The 19,559-nt window shown below is 43.1% G+C and overlaps 1 protein-coding gene across 1 annotated transcript in view; it reads left to right on the top strand.

The window, feature by feature from the left end:
* The first annotated feature begins 1,627 nt into the window (after nt 1–1,627).
* Nucleotides 1,628–19,559, top strand: part of JPH2 (junctophilin 2) — a 42,451-nt gene continuing 24,519 nt past the window's right edge. Inside the window, exons 1-2 of the mRNA XM_075847043.1 lie at nt 1,628–2,054; nt 6,976–7,756. Of these exons, the coding sequence (XP_075703158.1) occupies nt 1,676–2,054; nt 6,976–7,756 (1,160 nt within the window). The 5' untranslated portion in view covers nt 1,628–1,675. The remainder of the gene's footprint in view (nt 2,055–6,975; nt 7,757–19,559) is intronic.

Here is a 19,559-nt window from a genome sequence, read left to right on the forward strand (position 1 = left end):
GGCAAACAGACATACAGTAGATTCCACATGGATCTTTATTACAATTCCGTATGGCAGCGTGCATAAGCCCTTATCGGTATGAATTATTGTCTTTTTAAATATATTATTTTATTAGGCCCCCTGCACACGACCGTGCCCGTGGACAGCCACCCGCATTTGCTGGCCGTGCTCCCATATAAAGTATGGGAGCACGGTCCATAAAAAGAAAAAAATAGGACATGTCCTATCTTTTATGGAGCCTTTCTATGGCACGAACATCATCCCGTGAATATACGGGAAGGTGTCCATGGGCAATAGAAATTAATGACGTAATTATGGATGAATTCTACGGTCGTGTGCATGGGGCCTAAGGAGCCTCTCACACGAGCGTGTTCGGTCCGTGATATACGGTCCGTATGTCGGCCGCTTTTCCCGGACCGAGCACACTGCTGGGAGCCGGGCTCCTAGCATCATAGTTATGTACGACGCTAGGAGTCCCTGCCTCTCCGTGGAACTACTGTCCCGTACTGAAAATATGATTACAGTAGAGGACAGTTGTCCTGCAGTGAAGCAGGGACTCCTAGTGTCATAGATATTTATGATGCTAGGAGCCCGGCTCCCTACAGTCCGTATATCACGGACCGAACATGCTCGTGTGAATCCGGCCTTACTTTGTATGCAGTTTTATTTATATTAGTATAAACAATTAGTATATTTGTTTTATACTATTTATTGCATTATTTTGTATGTTGTTTTATTTACATTATTGGCTTTACTCTATTATTTATTTTCTTACTGTGTGTGTTTTATTTTTATTTTATGTTTTATTTTACCTTGTAATATTTTTTTAGTTTGTGTTATTATAATAATATTCTAAGTTATTTTATCATTTTGAATATCATTATATTGACTTTTTTTTTTAGTAGGCATTTACGCTTAAGAGTATGATCCAGTGTCTTCAGTGTAATTCAAGTGTCACATACACACACACACACGGCATGAAAAATTCCCAATCAGCCAGCAGATCTATTTTAAGTCCCCCTCCTTTTCTTAGCAGGCCGCCCCTCTCCTCCACTAGTTCTGCACTGCTCTGAGAAGTAGCCATTGAGCAGAGCTGCGATTGGGGTTTATTTTTGGAACAGCTGGGATGCAATAGCCTTGTTAGGTCTGTTCTAACATTCACTCATCTGCAGCCCTCACACACTGTGAGCCCGGGACTCTGCCCTGCTCCTGCCTAGGCAGAAAGAGGGAGCCTTGCTGCGAAAAGGGAGGGGGGTTCATATCCAGGACCACCGGGATGATATCATGATCAATAAGAGCCAAATAATGCACGGATATGGACGGACTGCAGGGCAATTTAACCCTTTCCAAACTTTGATACAACTCAGGCTGAAGATATCCAATCAGATTCCCCATTTCTACACTGTGAGAACTAGCACAGGATTCCCAGCAAATATCCCATACAAGCGTCATTATAAGGCTTATTAAAACCCCTCCGAATCCTGTTCTTTATTAATAAGGAGTAGGAGAGTTTTTGTTCTCATGTCCTCTAAGGTTATAAATTATTTATATTCACATTGATATAATTCTATTTATTTTTTGTTGAAATTTTGAAACAAAAAAAATAATAATTTTTTTTTTTTTTTGAGTTTAACCCTACTGATCTGAAAATCCTTTTTGGAAACTAGAAGAAACAATGAGTGGCGGTCGGTTTGACTTTGATGATGGAGGAGCTTACTGTGGCGGGTGGGAAGGCGGGAAAGCCCATGGTCACGGAATCTGTACAGGGCCAAAAGGCCAGGGAGAATACTGTGGCTCTTGGAATTATGGATTCGAGGTGGTAGGGATCTACACCTGGCCCAGTGGTAATATGTACGAAGGATATTGGTCGCAAGGAAAAAGACATGGCTTAGGCTTTGAAACCAAAGGACACTGGGTGTACAGGGGTGAATGGACTCATGGATTTAAAGGAAGGTATGGAGTCCGTCAGAGTATGACCAGTGGAGCCAAATATGAAGGAACGTGGCAAAGTGGACTACAAGATGGATATGGTACTGAAACATATGCAGACGGAGGTAAGAAGGGCACTATAGTGTATTTCTGTATTATAGACAGGTAACACGTGTAAGGTGGAGGGCTACAGATTCCAACATGTCACTGCGGACAACTTATATTCTAATTATCCTGACCATCCCAGTGAGCGTGATATACAACCTAATGTATAGTAAGTGACTACGCACCAGCGGGTCACTACGGTGTCTGGTCCTGTGTACGCTGAATATACGGTTATGTTAGTGAGTACTGTACTTTCAGTGGGGTGGGGTTGTTACATTGTTTAAGCCATTAACAAATCTTCCTGCTCACTATATACTATATATAACTTCATGTTTCCCATGGCTGAAGGTACATATTAATCGTATGGAGAAGGGTGAGATAAGTAACTGCAAGACACTTTTGGCACTCCGCTTTATATCAGGGGCAGTAATACGATTGAATAGGAAAACCCAACCTTTCTGATCTATGCTTCCTCCACCACCAGACTTTGAGTGAGGAGCCCCCAGAGACATTAGATGGTCAGCAGATCCCAATGAAATCTAGGTATCTAATGTCTATGGTAAGAGACATTACCATAGACCATAGTGGTTGAGAGAACTCAACTTACATATTACAAATGGTTGAAACTATATGGACTCAGTTGGCCATTAGTGGACTGCTGACCTTTCAACTAACCAATTTCTCAGCCATAGACATAACCATCTGCTTCCGAAGGCTGCAGACTTGGCCAACTGCTCTTGGCAAGTAAGAACAAGAGATGATGTTAAAGGGAGTGTTTTTAGGTTCGTTGACTCCTGCCCATAATAAAAGTATCCATGCTTCATTACATAAGTGGGAGGCAACAACGGGCAATAAATTACCCAAAAACTCCAACCTGTCCGTTGGCCGACAGACTTGGGAATGTTTGTGTCAAAATATCACCCAATTGTCACCTGAAGTTGATATTTTGGGCAACTAACTTTACATTTCTTTGGCCACCAAATGGTCATTCATACTTGTCCGGCACTTGGCAGGTGAGCCTATGCACAGGCAACAGATGGCAATGAATCACCCAAGAACTTCAACCTGCCAGTTGGCCATCAACCTTGGGAATGTACATTTGTGTCACAATATCCACCAATAGTCACCCGAGGTTGACTAAACAACTAAAGTCTAATGTCTGAGAACACCTTAGTGGCCACTTAACATAGAACATCATCTGGATGCACTGATTTTGAAAAATTATGCCACATACAGTACCCGGAAACCAGGTTTATGCAGATGATATATGTTATGTCACTGGCCATGCCTGAATTTTTGGACTATACAAACATAAAGCTATTTATAACTTATACTTTCCATGAGGTTCTCTGGGGCAAAGCTTGAATCTATGGTGAAAAATCTATACTGGATGCCGTGTGACTAAGTCATGCCATATAAGGTCTATAACGGTATAAAAATACCTATACAATGACCTTAATAATTAAAATGATGTCCCATTGTGTCATTGTACCACTGACATAGAGAACTTTGGTTTCTGTATGGGCTTTAGGCGTTCTTAAGCATATGGAAACAATCAATGGCTCCAGACTGTATTCTAGAAGTTTCATGACCCAAGATGGGTGCACTCACCAAAGTTAACAGAGTCCAGAACAAACCCAAAGAGTTGTTAGTCATGACTTGCTCCACATTACCAATATCTCTTGATGGACCTGTGCATCCAAATGGTGTTGCTGGAACTGAGCGTGCTCAATGCTTGAGTGGAGCCATACAAGAAAAAGACACGTGATTATCTTCAGATAGCCGTGATTGCTTACATACTGATGGACCATAAAGATAGGATGAAAATTAGTTGGTACTTCTTGAATATACCTATATGTGGTCTTCAATTAGACCAGCAGTAAGAAACCCTGAATATTTAGATGGCAAATAGACCAGGTGGAGAAGGTCCAGTAGAAAGCAGCCATTACTGTACTGCTAAAAATTATGAATCGTCACCGTATAGCCAAAGCTGACAAGGTACACTGTTACCACCCCTTAATGCTGGTGATTGGTGAGCGTCTCGGCCCACAGACACCATGCATGGACTCTCCTTCATGCAGGTCTACATGGGGCACATTCTTTAGGTAGCTGTGTGGAAGGCCGATGGTGGAGCACTGTGGTGGAGCTTCTTATTGTAAACTACTGTACTTGAGACCAAATGTTATTACACCAGTGACCCGTCTGATCCAATTTTAACACATGCAGGTGCCAAACAAGTGGCCATATGTGATTGTCAATACGGACACTGGGTCCTATGAAGTGTTTGGTGACAATTCAGCCTTCTAGCCAGAGGTGTAACTCAAAGCTCTGGGCCCCGATGCAAAATCAATTACAGGGCCCCCAAGTATCACGTCATATTCGACAATGGGTACATTTAACCCTCTTAGGCACCAGGGCCTGACTGCAACCTCAGCACCCCCTTTCACCATACCCTTGCTCCACCCTTTTCGTGCTCCATGAAGGTGGAGTTGTTCTCTAAATTAGTGGTCTCCAACCTGTGTTTCTCTAGTTGTTGTGAAACTACAACTCCAAGCATGGTGGGAATTGTATTTTACAGCAACTGGAGAGCCACAGGTTGTAGACTTTTAAAGTATATACATGATATACAGATGATTCAGTGAACATTAGTTAGAAAAATGTGAAAATTAACCCTCCTTTTTGATAGGACATTTTCCCCCCTAAGCTTTATAATCAGTCAACAGAAATATCAGATCACTGCCCAGACTATTCAAGGGATCAGTTGAGCCGAAACGCGCTGGTTCAGCGTTATACATTGGGTTGCCTGTAGGATATAATTTCTACTGCTATGTGTTACAGTATGGGGTGTGGGAACATGATATGTCTGGAGTACTGAGCCTGGTTCTGACACCTTATATTTATAATGTGTGATATTAAGTGTATGGAGAGCGTCATTCAATGAAGATGGTCATCTGGTATTTCTTCTTCTTGGACATAAGAACCCCAGTGAAGTATGTTGGTGTCTGATGGACTTCTGACCTGAGCTAAATTTGGGACAATGGCCCTTGTGTGCATTAGAAAAATTCTCTATACCATTGTGCCCCGCGTCAGAGATGAGGAATAAGTGGCGCGTTACTTTAAAGAATGGCTGCTTGAATAATACGGAGGGGGGAATGAAGGCGAGATTGTTCTCCGAGCTTACACTGGTTGGCAGGACTTCAATAATGGTTTGTGCAGCTATTTCATAGAGTCGGGCCTAAAACCATTCTCCAGATACAAGCTGTGAATGGCTCATTGTGTAGTAACACATTTCAGTGTCATTTTTTTTAATTAAGTCATGGTTACTCTTGTTATTATGCAGTTGTCATTAAAAATTTAATGAATCTTCTACTATTACTACAGTTCTACCACCACTACTACTCCCCCTAGTACTACTAATGATAATAATAGCAACCAGAACATAAAACTAGTATGACAAAGCATTAAAAGGGTTCTCCAGGATACAACATTAATGGTCTATCGTTAGGATTGGCTATCAAAGTGTAAACTGTGTGGGGTCTGCCTACCAGGAAAATAGGGGAGGCAGTGATTTTTGTATGTCCTTGAACAAGTGGGCATGTTTGATACTTCAGCTGAGCCCCATTCAAGGAATTGTGTCTGGGCTTTGGCTGAACTGCAGTGCCAGAAACAGCCACATGGAAGAGAGTGGTGTTGTGTCTAATACTCTAATGAGAGAGAGGCAAAACCCCTTTCATTGATCAGTAGAGATCCTGAGTGTCAGACCCCCACAGATCACACACTGATGACCCATCTTAAAAAGGCATTCTCATCACAGACCCCCACAATGATGGCCTATCTTAAAGGGGTATTCCCATTACAGACATTTATGGCTTATCCACAGGAAGTGCCATTAATGTCGGATAGATGCTCAGGGGCGGGGCTTTTTGTACGTCCTTGTGCATGTGGCTGTGTTTGGTATTGCAGCCCCATTCAACGGATGTGGTATGGGCGGTGGCTGAGCTGCAATACCAGACACAGCCACATGGAAGAGAGTGGTGCTGTATCTAGTACTGTAATGAGGGGAGGGTCAACACCAATTTATTTATTAGTCAGGGTCCTGGTTGTCGAACCCTTTCAGATCACACACTGATGGCCTATCTTAAAAAGGCATTCCCATTACAGACATGGGATATGCCATAAATATAATAGATGATCGGCCTTTCCGTAATTTTTCATAGAACAGAATGGAGAGAGAGCCACGCACATGTACTGTCACCTCTCTATTCTCTGCCTGTATGTAGCGGCCACAGCAGGCGGGAAGGGGGTTGGGTAGACCCCCGTTCTCTACATAGGTGTGAGTACCAGAGGCCCGCATCTATCAAACGTTCACGACATATCCTCTGGCTATATCATAAATGTCTGTGATGGGAAATACCCCTGCAAGGACCTGTTCAATCACGATCCGACTGCTGGGCCACCCCACAAATCCTTAAAATGAAGGAGCCACAGTGCCAGTTAAGCACTGTGGCTTTTCACAGATTTTCCCTGAACAGTGGTGCTCCTGTTAACCCACTGCGAAAGGAACTGCAACGTAGCCCCACATCGCTCCCATTAAGGGAGAGTGTGTCCCACGGAGAAAAAAAGGTAATGTCCCAGGTAAAAGGTAATGTTATTTTAGATGAATAATGATTTAGTGGGTCACACGTTCTCTGTAAGGAGTTGGACTCAGGGGGCTTCACATTTTATGTCAATGTAACTAGGACTATAGTCTCCTATGACTTCAGGATGTACAACTTCCCCAAAAAGTCATGCATGCTACCCATTAAGGTGGTCGCCAACCTATCACAGCTTGTCAATTTAACTTTATGTAATCAGAAATATGACTTAATGGGTTTTTACTATATATACATCAAAGGAAAAAGGGGTTAAAATTATTTTTTTGTTTTATCTTTTTGTCTTCAGGAACCTACCAGGGTCAGTTTGCAAATGGAATCAGAGAGGGCTACGGTGTACGTCAGAGTGTCCCATATGGAATGGCTGCAGTTGTTAGAAATCCTTTACGCACCTCCCTCACCTCCCTTCGCAGCGAACACAGCAATGGAACATTGGCCCAACATGATGCCATGTCGGCTTCTCCAGATAATCTAGTGTCTCCAACTATCACAAGAGGAGGCTTTGCCCTTTCACTCTATGCCGATGCTGAAGCTCTTAAGGGGCAAAAGAAAGGTATATTCAGAAGAGGTTCCCTACTAGGTAAGCTGAGGAAATCTGATTCTAAGACATCACTTTCATCTCAAAGAAGCAAACTGAGCTTCTTGAGGGGTGTCAGTGGTATGAGTTCTGGAGCCAGTGATGCCACGTCTACGGTTAGTTTTGGAGATGGGACTGAACCGGAAGAATTCCCACCAGTTGAGGCAGACATTGACGCCACCACCACTGAGGTCTACATGGGTGAATGGAAGAAAGACAAGAGATCTGGCTTTGGAATCAGTGAGCGTTCCAGCGGGCTGAAGTATGAGGGAGAATGGTTGGACAACGTGAGACATGGCTACGGTTGTACGACATTTACAGATGGCACCAAGGAGGAAGGAAAATATAGGAACAATGTTTTCATTAAAGGAATGAAGAAAAGAGTGATACCCCTAAAGAGTGCGAAGATTAGGCAGAAAGTAGACAGAAGTATTGAAGGAGCGCAGAGAGCAGCTGCCATAGCACGACAGAAATCCGAGATTGCTGTATCCAGGTAAGATATAATAGAAGATACAACTTTTTGTTCACAGATTCTTCAAATGTGACTACCTAAAATATATTAACCCCATTGTTAGATTATCTTTTGTTTACCACTATAAAGGGGTATCCCCAACTTAAACATTTATGGCATATCCACGTCATATGCCACAAATATCTGATAGATATGCTCTGGGACCTGCACTTATCACTAGAACGGGGGTCCCCCGACTGCTACTCCGCCTGGTGAGGCAGCCGCGGCGTTCAGGTGGAAAATGAATGGAGCGTTGGCCATGGGAGTTACGAAAACAGCCGAGCATTCAAGCATCTTGAGATCCACCATTCTTGAGTTCCACCATGTTCACACTTGGTTGTCGCAGCCCCACCTGTTATCAAAATTTCAAATGGTAACATGATCGTGTTTGGAACATGTCACAGCACATACATAAGTAGAAGACCCCTTTGCAAGCAGTGTCAGACTGTGGTTGCTTAGGCCCACCAGACAAAATAGTTCTGAGGGCTACCCCCCATCTATACAGAACATCTGCACGCCCAAGTCTAATAGTATCATAAACTTTTTTGTTATCACTACACACACAGGACATTAATAAGATCTAAAAAGTTATTTGTGAATCACCCCATAATAAATAGACCCTAGTGGCAAGGGATTGGATTCAAAGTCATCTCTAAATGGGGCTCTACTAGACCTCTATGAGCCTCCGATTGCATATGCATTTCATGGCATGCTCCATCGAACATATGGTGCTCATGTGGTGGACCTTTGAGTACTATATGGCGGCACATGTAGTGGCCTATACATCGGTAGTATAGAACCATAGGGACTGCATAAATGTTCTGCCGTGTGCATGAGACCTTAGTCTCGGAAGCCTTATAAGAAAAACAGGTGGACACTCGAGATCCTTTAAAAATCAAAGTAATTGGAGATCAGGAAGTCTATGTGGAGAATGTAGCTTGCGCTTAGGTGGACAGTTGGTATGAAGACGCTGATGGATGCCGATAGTGAATACTTCCATAAACCTGTCAAAATACATAATACACATATTAAAGGACGTTCGCACTTGTGTTCTCCAGGAGTCTTGAGCGAATCTCTTGAGGGTGGTGAGGGGGTTGCTAAGGACATTTGGGGATTTATCAGGTCAAGCTCAAGCGATTCCATTTATTTTGCCTTCTGAGACTTTCTCTGTCAGAGGTTTCCTTAGTGGGAATATTTGGCTGCAACACTTGTTCTACATTGAGAACAAAACACAGCGTTCCACCGGCTGATGAAGAACAGATCATGTTTGCTACTTGTTAAAGAGATGATAACACTATATTCTATTATTTTCCAAATTAGATTTGTCCATATATACAAGCCTTATGCAATAAATTTATATAATGTATATGTTCTATTGTTGTTTTATAGACTTGCCATTATTTGCCTTCCACCATTCCATTATGCTCTCCTAGAGCCCACCTTATGTGGGAAGGATCCTACATCTGATCCTATATGAGTAGTCTCCATCCTACATCTGATCCTATATGAGTAGTCTCCATCCTACATCTGATCCTATATGAGTAGTCTCCATCCTACATCTGATCCTATATGAGTGGTCTCCATCCTACATCTGATTCTATATGAGTAGTCTCCATCCTATATCTGATCCTATAGTAGTCTCCATCCTACATTTGATCCTACATCCGTAGTCTCCATCCTGCATCCGATCCTATAGGAGTAGTCTCCATCCTATCCTATAGGAGTAGTCTCCATCCTACATCTGATCCTATATGAGTAGTCTCCATCCTTCATTTGATCCTGTATCAGTAGTCCCCATCCCACATCAGTATTCTCCATCCTACATCTGATCCTATATCAGTATTCTCCATCCTACATCTGATCCTATATCAGTATTCTGCATCCTACATCTGATACTATATGAGTAGTCTTCATCCTACATCTGATACTATATGAGTAGTCTCCATCCCACATCTGATCCTATATGAGTAGTCTCCATCCTACATCTGATCCTATATGAGTAGTCTCCATCCCACATCTGATCCTACATCTGTAGTCTCCATCCTACATCTGATCCTATAGGAGTAGTCTCCATCCTACATCTGATACTATATGAGTAGTCTCCATCCTACATCTGATCCTATAGGAATAGTCTCCATCCTACATCTGTTCCTACATCAGTAGTCTCCATCCTTCCTACATCTGATCCTATATGAGTTGTCTCCATCCTACATCTGATCCTACATCAGTAGTCTGCATCTAACATTTGATCCTACATCCGTAGTCTCCATCCTGCATCCAATCCTATAGGAGTAGTCTCCATCCTACATCTGATCCTATATGAGTAGTCTCCATCCTACATTTGATCCTACATCCGTAGTCTCCATCCTGCATCCGATCCTATATGAGTAGTCTCCATCCTACATCTGATCCTATATGAGTAGTCTCCAACCTACATCTGATCCTATAGGAGTAGTCTCCATCCTATATCTGATCCTGTATGAGTAGTCTCCATCCTACATCTGATCCTATATCAGTAGTCCCCATCCCACATCAGTATTCCCCATCCTACATCTGATCCTATAGCAGTATTCTCCATCCTACAACTGATCCTACATCAGTAGTCTTCATCCTACATCTGATACTATATGAGTAGTCTCCATCCTACATCTGATCCTATATCAGTATTCTCCATCCTACATCAGATCCTATATCAGTATTCTCCATCCTATATCAGATCCTATATAAGTATTCTCCATCCTACATCTGATCCTATATCAGTATTCTCCATCCTACATCAGATCCTATATCAGTATTCTCCATCCTACATCTGATCCTATATCAGTATTCTCCATCCTACATCAGATCCTATATCAGTATACTCCATCCTACATCAGATCCTATATCAGTAGTCTCTATCCTTAAGCTCTCCAGTTAATGCAAAACTACAACTCTCAGTATGCCCTAATAGGTAGTTGTAGATTCACAACATCTAGAGAGCTACAGGTTGGGGACCACTGTTCTACATACTGGACACATTTTGAGATATTATTGGAGAGGATAACTAAGCAAAAATATCATATAATATTACGTTCCCTGTAAACTAGCATATAGTGTTGATTGAATAAGACGTCTGCAGAAACTTCAGTGGCCAAATATAGATTTCTGGAGACACAGAGGTCACTATAGACCATATAAGTCTCCAGTTCCCCGCAGAACACAACTGCACAATCAGGAAAGTGAGCAAGTACAGAAATATATACAGGATAAGATAGGAGTAAATCAGTAGATAAAAAAAATTAATGAAAATGGGGGTCGCCATATAAAAAGTGTCAAAATTCACCATTATAGCCCTGTCCCTGATGAGGACACAAAACCAAAACTCTTAACACAGTAACATTAAACCTGTGGCAGGCACTCTGGGGGGAATCTTGCAGTCATTTTGGGAGATTCTGGAGACATTGTATGGGTGTATATGTTGCAGACACTCTGGTGAGAATGTGGCAGGCACTTTGGTGGCATCTCTGCAGCAGGAGCTCTAGGGGCATCTCTGTGGCAGACACTCTACAAGGCACTTCTGTGGCTGGCACCCTAGGAGGCAGCTCTGTGGCAGGCTCTCTAGGAGGAATCTCTGTGACAGCCTAGGAGGCATTTCAGGTGTAGGCACTATAGGTGGCATCTTTGTGGCAGGCAATCTAGGTGGCATCTCAGATGCAGGTGCTCAATAAGGCATTTTTGTTGGAGGAACTCTAGGTGGCATCTTTGTAACAGGCACTCTAGGTGGCATCTCTGGCAGGCGCTCAATGAGACATAACTATGACAGGCATTCTAGGGGGCGGCCACTCCAAAGGTAATCTGGAAGGCGTTCCGGTGGCATTGTATGGGTGCAGCTGTGGCTGGCACTCTGTGCGGGCATTGTCACTTTGGTGGCAATCGCTGCGGCAGGCAATCCAGGAGGATCTGAAAAATGTGCACATCTGCACTAATAAGAGAGAAGAAGCCGGGTATGTAACAATAATTTTGTTACTGAATTGTCCCCAGGAAGTCCAAAATTAGGCTAAAGGATTTTCCATTTTCATATGGAATTTTTCCACTGCTCGTTGTACAATATTTAGCAGTGTGGGAAAAGTCCAGAAGGTAACTCTACATCAGAATTGAAAGGGTAATCTAAAATTAAAAAGAAAGGTCTGTTTTTTTCTCTCCAGAAACAGTGCCACTCTTTGATTGTATCGAGTATTGCAGTTCAGCCCGATTCACTTAAATAGAGCCCAGCTGCAGTACCAGCCACAGCCCATACGGTTTCATGGAGAAAAAAAAACAGACCCTTTTTTTTCAAATCAAATAATTCGAAGGTGGAACTTCCCTAATGTATCTATTGTTATAGTATATATGACTACATAAAACTTTGTAATATATCATATATAGGCAAGGTGGCATATTCCTCTTCTTCCAGCAGCCTGTCGCTCCCCTTTCCCTGCCTGCAGGTTCTCTCTAAATGCTCAGAAATCTCCTCAGTAACCCAAAATCCATCTAGTGTAAATAGAAGAGAGGGAGGAGGGGGATGCAGCTGCAACATCTCGCTCAATGTTTCAATGGCTCAGAGAACAGCACAGCTCTGAAATTACACCAGGAAGAGCCCGCCCACTCAGCAAGCATGGAAAAATGATTAAAGGAAAGGAAAAGGGCAAAAAATCTGCAGGTTACCCAATTTCTGAGTGCACCACACGAATAAATATATCTACAGCTGCCTAAGTTGGGATTGTAATTTTTGTAATGATAGGTACGCATTAATAAAAAACTGAAATGGACATCCCCTTTAAGTACTTATAACTATTTGCTATTTAAGATATACAGTATATGGCCCTATAACGAATGATGAGTGTACAACTGATGTAACACTGTATGGCAGTCTATTGGTGAGGGAGTAACATACAATAAGTTAAAAATACTAATTTTACTAGACTGGCGTACGCAAGAGCACAGATCTACTTTTGTACTATTTCTCTTGGCATCGCTATGTGCCCCAGAGTGATAGGATGCTGCCAGTGGTCTAAACATCGACACTTGATGAATTGATGATTTCTGGCTGCAGAGGCTTCTGTATCAAGTGTCACAAACAGATCCATTTGCTCTCAAAATAGTTGCTCCCTGTGTCAGTTCGACTCCCGGCTGCTTTTTGTCAAGGAGCTCTTTTGCACTTTGTAGAGAGATTTGTGAAGTGCCAGTGGCCATTTCTTAGTGTAAAAATGTCTTTAGTAGCCAAAGAGACGAGTAGCCTGACAGCGGGACCCTTACAATACTGAGCTAGAGTCTAAGGCAATGTAGACATGCCAAACCAAAAAGTTATGGAAGTAGGGGGTGTAACGGCGTGTGGACATCAAGAGTATGGGTGCATTCGAGATCATATATGCTATAAAGGCAGATTATGAGACCAATGGTGATGGTGAACCCAATCTCTGTGTTACGACCAGCAGGTTTGTGAACCCACTGTGCTACTCCACCAGTTTGGCTAAGGGCGCTATCTAAGTAGTGGTAGCCTTCCCGGTCTTCACCCTTTAACTCCTTTACAGGGATCTGGTCTTCGCTGCGGGGAGGCTACCAGGTTACCTCTTGAGGTGGTCACGTCGGAGTAGCTGCTGGTCAAAGACAAGAGAGATGGTACCTTGAAGGATGGAAGCTGATCAGTGGTCACAGGTGAATAACGGATAGTAGGACACAGGCAGGTAGCGGGTGGCATGACACAGGCAGGTAGTGGGTAGCAGGACACAGACAGGTAGCGGGTGGCATGACACAGGCAGGTAGTGGGTGGCTGGACACAGGATTATAACTAATAGCAACATCGGACTGGATAAAGTCTGGTAAAGGCTGACCACAGACAGCAACAGTGGACAGGATACAGGCTGATAATGGATAACCGGATACAGGCTGACCACAGATAGCAATAGCGGACTGGATACAGACTGGTAACGGACAACTGGATACAGACTGATAATTGATGACAATAGCGGACTGGGTACAGGCTGGTAATGGTTCACTGGATAAAGGCTGATAACCGATGGCAATAGCTGACTGGGTACAGGCTGGTAACGATCAACAGGATACAGGCTGATAACTGATAGCAATAGCATCTGGAATCCGATGCATACAGGAACCTCCGCTGGATAACACTAGGTTGTTCCAATATTGCTCAGGCACCTGGTGGATAGTGAAGGTGCCTTAAAGAGGCTCTGTCACCAGATTTTGCAACCCCTATCTGCTATTGCAGCAGATCGGCGCTGCAATGTAGATTACAGTAACGTTTTTATTTTTAAAAAACGAGCATTTTTGGCCAAGTTATGACCATTTTTGTATTTATGCAAATGAGGCTTGCAAAAGTACAACTGGGCGTGTTTAAAAGTAAAAGTCCAACTGGGCGTGTATTATGTGCGTACATCGGGGCGTTTTTACTTCTTTTACTAGCTGGGCGTTCTGATGAGAAGTATCATCCACTTCTCTTCAGAACGCCCAGCTTCTGGCAGATCACGCTGTGACGTCACTTCCCCAGGTCCTGCATCGTGTCAGACGAGCGAGGACACATCGGCACCAGAGGCTACAGATGACTCTGCAGCAGCATCAGCGTTTGCAGGTAAGTAGCTACATCGACTTACCTGCAAACGCCGATGCTGCTGCAGAATCATCTGTAGCCTCTGGTGCCGAGTGTCCTCACTCGTCCGACACGATGCAGGACCTGTGAGTGACGTCACAGCGTGATCTGCCAGAAGCTTGGCGTTCTGAAGAGAAGTGGATGATACTTCTCGTCAGAGCGCCCAGCTAGTAAAAGTAGTAAAAACGCCCCGATGTACACACATAATACACGCCCAGTTGTACTTTTACTTTTAAACACACCCACTTGGACTTTTGCAAGCCTCATTTGCATAAATACAAAAATGGTCATAACTTGGCCAAAAATGCTCGTTTTAAAAAAATAAAAACGTTACTGTAATCTACATTGCAGCGCCTATCTGCTGCAATAGCAGATAGGGGTTGCAAAATCTGGTGACAGAGCCTCTTTAAGTGGTCCTGGGGGGGGGGGGCAGGAATTTGTGAGACACTTTTGAATTTCTCGCGTGCTGGCGCTATAAAGAAGCCACCGTAGCGTGCGTGCACTAAGAACAGTGCGGCCTCGCTGACGGCCCGGAGGAGGAACAGGCCGCCGGAGAAGTTACGAGATTGTAACGCCGGCAGGAGCGGGACCGGCCGCTGGTGTTACAGTCCGGAGGACTACTCTTTTTTTTTTTTTCTTCAAATGATATTAGTAGAAGAGGCATCAAAAACCTCCAATACTGGGACAAGTTTCCTTTGGTGTGAACCATATTTAAGAGGGGATTTCATTTGGACTTTTAGCAACTGTACTATTGGGCAGAAACTAGAAGAAGGAACCACGTTTGAAAGACAGTCCAAAAACTGAAGACCAAGGGTAGATATTGTCGAAGAAACTATTATTCATACATTATTTGCTAAATTGTTCCATTACGTTAGTTGCAGTAATTTGGTCACCTGGGGCGAGGTTGAGGGAAGGTTGTACCTTTTATAATTTCAGATTGTTGGAAGGTCACTAGGACAGACCCTTTAACTATATAATGCCCAAATAGAGAGGACCTAGTGGGTGTATTTTTCCGCCATTAGAAGGCTCCTCAAATTGGTGATTACGGCGTCCTTTCATGGAGTCATCTCAGTCGGAAGTGTTAAAGTATACAAAGGGCGCATGACATTTTACACTTGTTTGAAGTGCCCCCAGCTTCGACAAGTCTCTGGGGCAATGACGTGCCCATATATAAGCCCTCATAGAACTTCTGATTGGTTGATAGATCCCAGTAAAGAAGTGGTATGGTGGTGTTTCAGATACACCCACTAGTTCCTCTCCATTAGGTCATCTCAACGATGCTCTAAGTTAAAGGCGACTTTCATGGTGACAGGTGACCTTTACTATCTTATGGTGCTGAGCCTTAATAAATTTAAATACATCTACAAATATAGTTTCAGCCCTCAAAATAACCACCACACTATGTAAGAGCTTTGAAGGCAGGTTGTCCGCACTAGGGATGTATGATTTGTAACAAGAGGCCTACTCATTGAAAACTTACATAATGTGTTACTAACCATGATATACCTCCCCCAGATGAAAGTGCCCCCAGTGCTGACCACACCACATGTACTGTATTTGAAGTATGGCGTGTAGATATATATATATCCCCCTGGGTGCACTTGGACACCTTGGAATGTGCGGGGTGTGTCTAGGTCTCAGCAAGTTGATGAGGTGGCACAAACTGTTCAGTTTCAGGTTGCAGCAATGTTCAGCCGAGTAGGCACTTAAAGTGGTAGCTCGCCCTGAACTATAGTATCATCTATAAGTGACATTTCATACCTGGAGGGGCTGCTGTGCTGCCATTTTTATCGACATTCGATACCTGGAAGCTTTTGAGAAGTCCACCATAGTTGGGGAACAATGCGGAAGTACTATATTTGGTGTGCTACAATCAAGGACCGATTCCACTTTGTCTGGTCCACACAGGGCATTTGATAAACTATCCCATCAGAAAAAACATGGGCGTCACTGGAATTGCACATTTCTTCGGTCTAGGTCACCCAAGGTTCAACGCTTGACATCTACACATTAGATGCATACGTGCCAACAGTCCTGAAAACTGGGTTAAAAAGGGGTGGGGTTTATGCAAATTTGTCTCAAAGGGGGCGTTTCTGCAAATTTTGGGGTGTTTCCGATGTAATGGGGAAGGGCATATAATTTTTGGGGGATTCAAATATTGGTATGTATACAGATGTGAGAGGATACCAGTGCAAGAGGCAAGTATGATCTAGATTTTTATGCAAGTATTTGAAGGAGGCAATATAAGGGCATCTGAAGTTGGGACTATGGGGGTATTTGTGGCAGGCATCTGAGGCCTTTTAGGGGCATCTGTGGCAGGCACTATGGGGGAATCCAAAGCAAGCACTATGAAGGTGTCAGTGGCAGGCACCTCTGGGGTATCTGAGGCAAGCACTATGGAAAGGTCTGTGGCAGGCACCTCTGGGAGCATCTGAGGCAAGCACTAAGGGTTCATCTCCTAAGACATTTAAGGAGGCACATACGTGGCTGGCACACAATAGGAACTTAAGAAAATGTCTACGACTTACTTTTAGGAAGGTTGGGGCAAAAAATACGATGCTAATGTAGATAACCACTATTTCTGTCACTGTAGGCTGGATCCATTGCGATTCATAGATTTTAGCTGCTTCATTAGGTTTCTCATCTCGCCAGCCTTAGAACTGTGGTGAGGCCCTGAGAAGATGGCTGAAGGGTTTACAGGAAAAGTCCAAGCAGTTGTGGAATTTACAAGGTTTAGATGCGGTCACCTCAAATCTATTCAAACAATGTTCTTCGCGTGGTATGAAAGTGACGGCAGCTTATGAGACAAGTGAGAATATCCAGCTCATGGCTCAGGATCTGGGCTGATGAAACCTGGAAAGGAGATCAAAGAATTTCACGAAGGAAATATTTGTACAAGAAACCGGAGCCACAGTGACCTAACCTGTCCGAAAGTCTATAAGGAAATTCTGCAGAATTTTTATAATATAGAATTTATAGTCATGTATATACCGGGTCATTGTAGTCTTCATCAACAATGAGGACTTCCAAGCCGGATCCTTTACAGGAGAATGGTGACATCTTTAAGAAGCCTTCATAGTAAAGCCCCTCGTAGTCCTTGTAGTCTGTGTGAGTTCATATATAGAATTGATCTACATAAAAAAATGTTTGCATTTTTATCGTATTGGAAATTTTTGCGTAATCATGAAATTTGAAAACATGATGCTTGGCGGTGGGTTCCTCATTCAACTTCCACCTTGGTCTTCCTCCTACGCTAGGAGAACCAAGTTCCTCTTTACAACATTTTTAGGTGACAACCTTTTGGTGCACTTGGTAGGGGACTATCTCTTCAAACGATGGGCACCAAGTGGTCAGTCCTCCACTAGTTAGACATGGATGACCATGTGATGTCGATGTTCATGACCAGTCCCAAACTTACCTCCATTATTTCGGGTTCTATGAGAAAATATATGATTGGCTGTTAAGGGCACTACCTTAGACCACCTTAATCCGAGCCAAGGCTATGAGATGGAGTAATATGTAGAGTAACATGTGTCTACATCATAAACATTGGTCACCACTGACTGTATACTAAGTATTATTTAATGGGGTTGTCTGAGTAAAAAAAAAAAACAAAAAAAACATGGCTACTTTTTTTTTCCAGAAACAGCTCCACTCTCGTCTGTGGGTTTTGTTTGGTATTGCAGCTCAGTTTCATTCACTTAAAGACCTCCGTCAAATATTTCCAAGTCTCATTTCTGCCATTGCTTGACTGATTCACATAGATTGGGGTGCAGGAAAAGTAAAGGGGTAAGGTACAATCAATATAGCCACCACGACCTGATTGGACAATTGGCCTAGTTTTGCAACAAGTAAGGCTCTGGGGATGGCACTTCACTTTAGTAAACTCTTCATATAATATTAGAGAATTGCTTACTTAACAATTCCCTATAATAATGTTACAGAGCTGCAATACCAGACACAGCCCATGGGTGGCGCTGTTTCTAAAAAAGAAAAAAAAAAGATTTTTTTTTTTATTCTAATCCTGGACAATCCTTCTACATAGAAGTAATAGTAGCCCCCTTGGCTGTTTAATTCCTCTACTTTTCAGTATCAGGGATCACGTCTTAGACTGCACCTTCGTAAATCTGCATAAGACTCTTTCTTTCCCAGTTTGTGTGTATTAGTGGCTTTGGATGGAAGCTCCCAGCTGTCACACTCTCCCGCAGCTCTGATAAACCATTGCTGTGCAATTCCATATATAGTCAGGGAGTATGTGCTGACTGCAGCGAGCCTGGGACGTCACTTATACACCAGGGTCCCTGGAGAAGTCATTCCCGCCGGCTGCTGATTTCACATGCTAAGCAGAAGGAGACATAAGTAACTTGGCCTGTGCAGAACATGACACGAAAGTCATAGGAGAGATAAGCGGCATCAATCCCAGGGCTCTGTTATTTTAGGGCTGATGTGATGCTACTTTGGACCATGAGTATTTTCTGCAAGAGGATCAGTCATGGCGAGGATATAATATGTAATCATGGGGGGCAAAACCGTATGGGGCCCCCTTGGTTGATGTAGCACATATACATGCATCAAATTCCTCATGCACAAGATCGTAGTTTTTATCCGTAATTGCAGATAAAATAGTGACACATTAATTTCTATCGGCCACGGACACCTTCCCATATATTTACGGGTGTGTGTCCGGGCCGTAGAAATGAGCTTTAAAAAATAGGACATGTCCTATTTTTCACATTTACGGATCGTGCTCCTATACTTACAAACGCGAATGACACACCAAGGCCCGTCTGTGCATTATTTATTGACCTTAAATACTGCACGGTTGTGTGCATGAGGCCTAACACTGAAGAAAAGATAACCGCACCTCCAGTATAAAAAAAATAGTTTTATTCAAAAAGTAACAAAGGAAATTCAAAAGCATCAGACAAGGCAAAAAACAAATAAAAAGCACAAAAAAGTATATAAATCAGGTCCCGGGCCCTAGACGAGGAACCCACCACACATGGAAATGGTATAATGTAACAAGCCACTGAACACACTAAGGCCTGATTTACACGAGCGTGTGCGTTTTGCGCACGCAAAAAACGCGGCGTTTTGCGTGCGCAAAAGGCACTTAACAGCTGCGTGTGTCATCAGTGTATCATGCGCGGCTGCGAGATTTTC

Source organism: Rhinoderma darwinii, chromosome 13 (assembly GCF_050947455.1).
Source record: "Rhinoderma darwinii isolate aRhiDar2 chromosome 13, aRhiDar2.hap1, whole genome shotgun sequence".
NCBI lineage: Eukaryota > Metazoa > Chordata > Amphibia > Anura > Rhinodermatidae > Rhinoderma > Rhinoderma darwinii.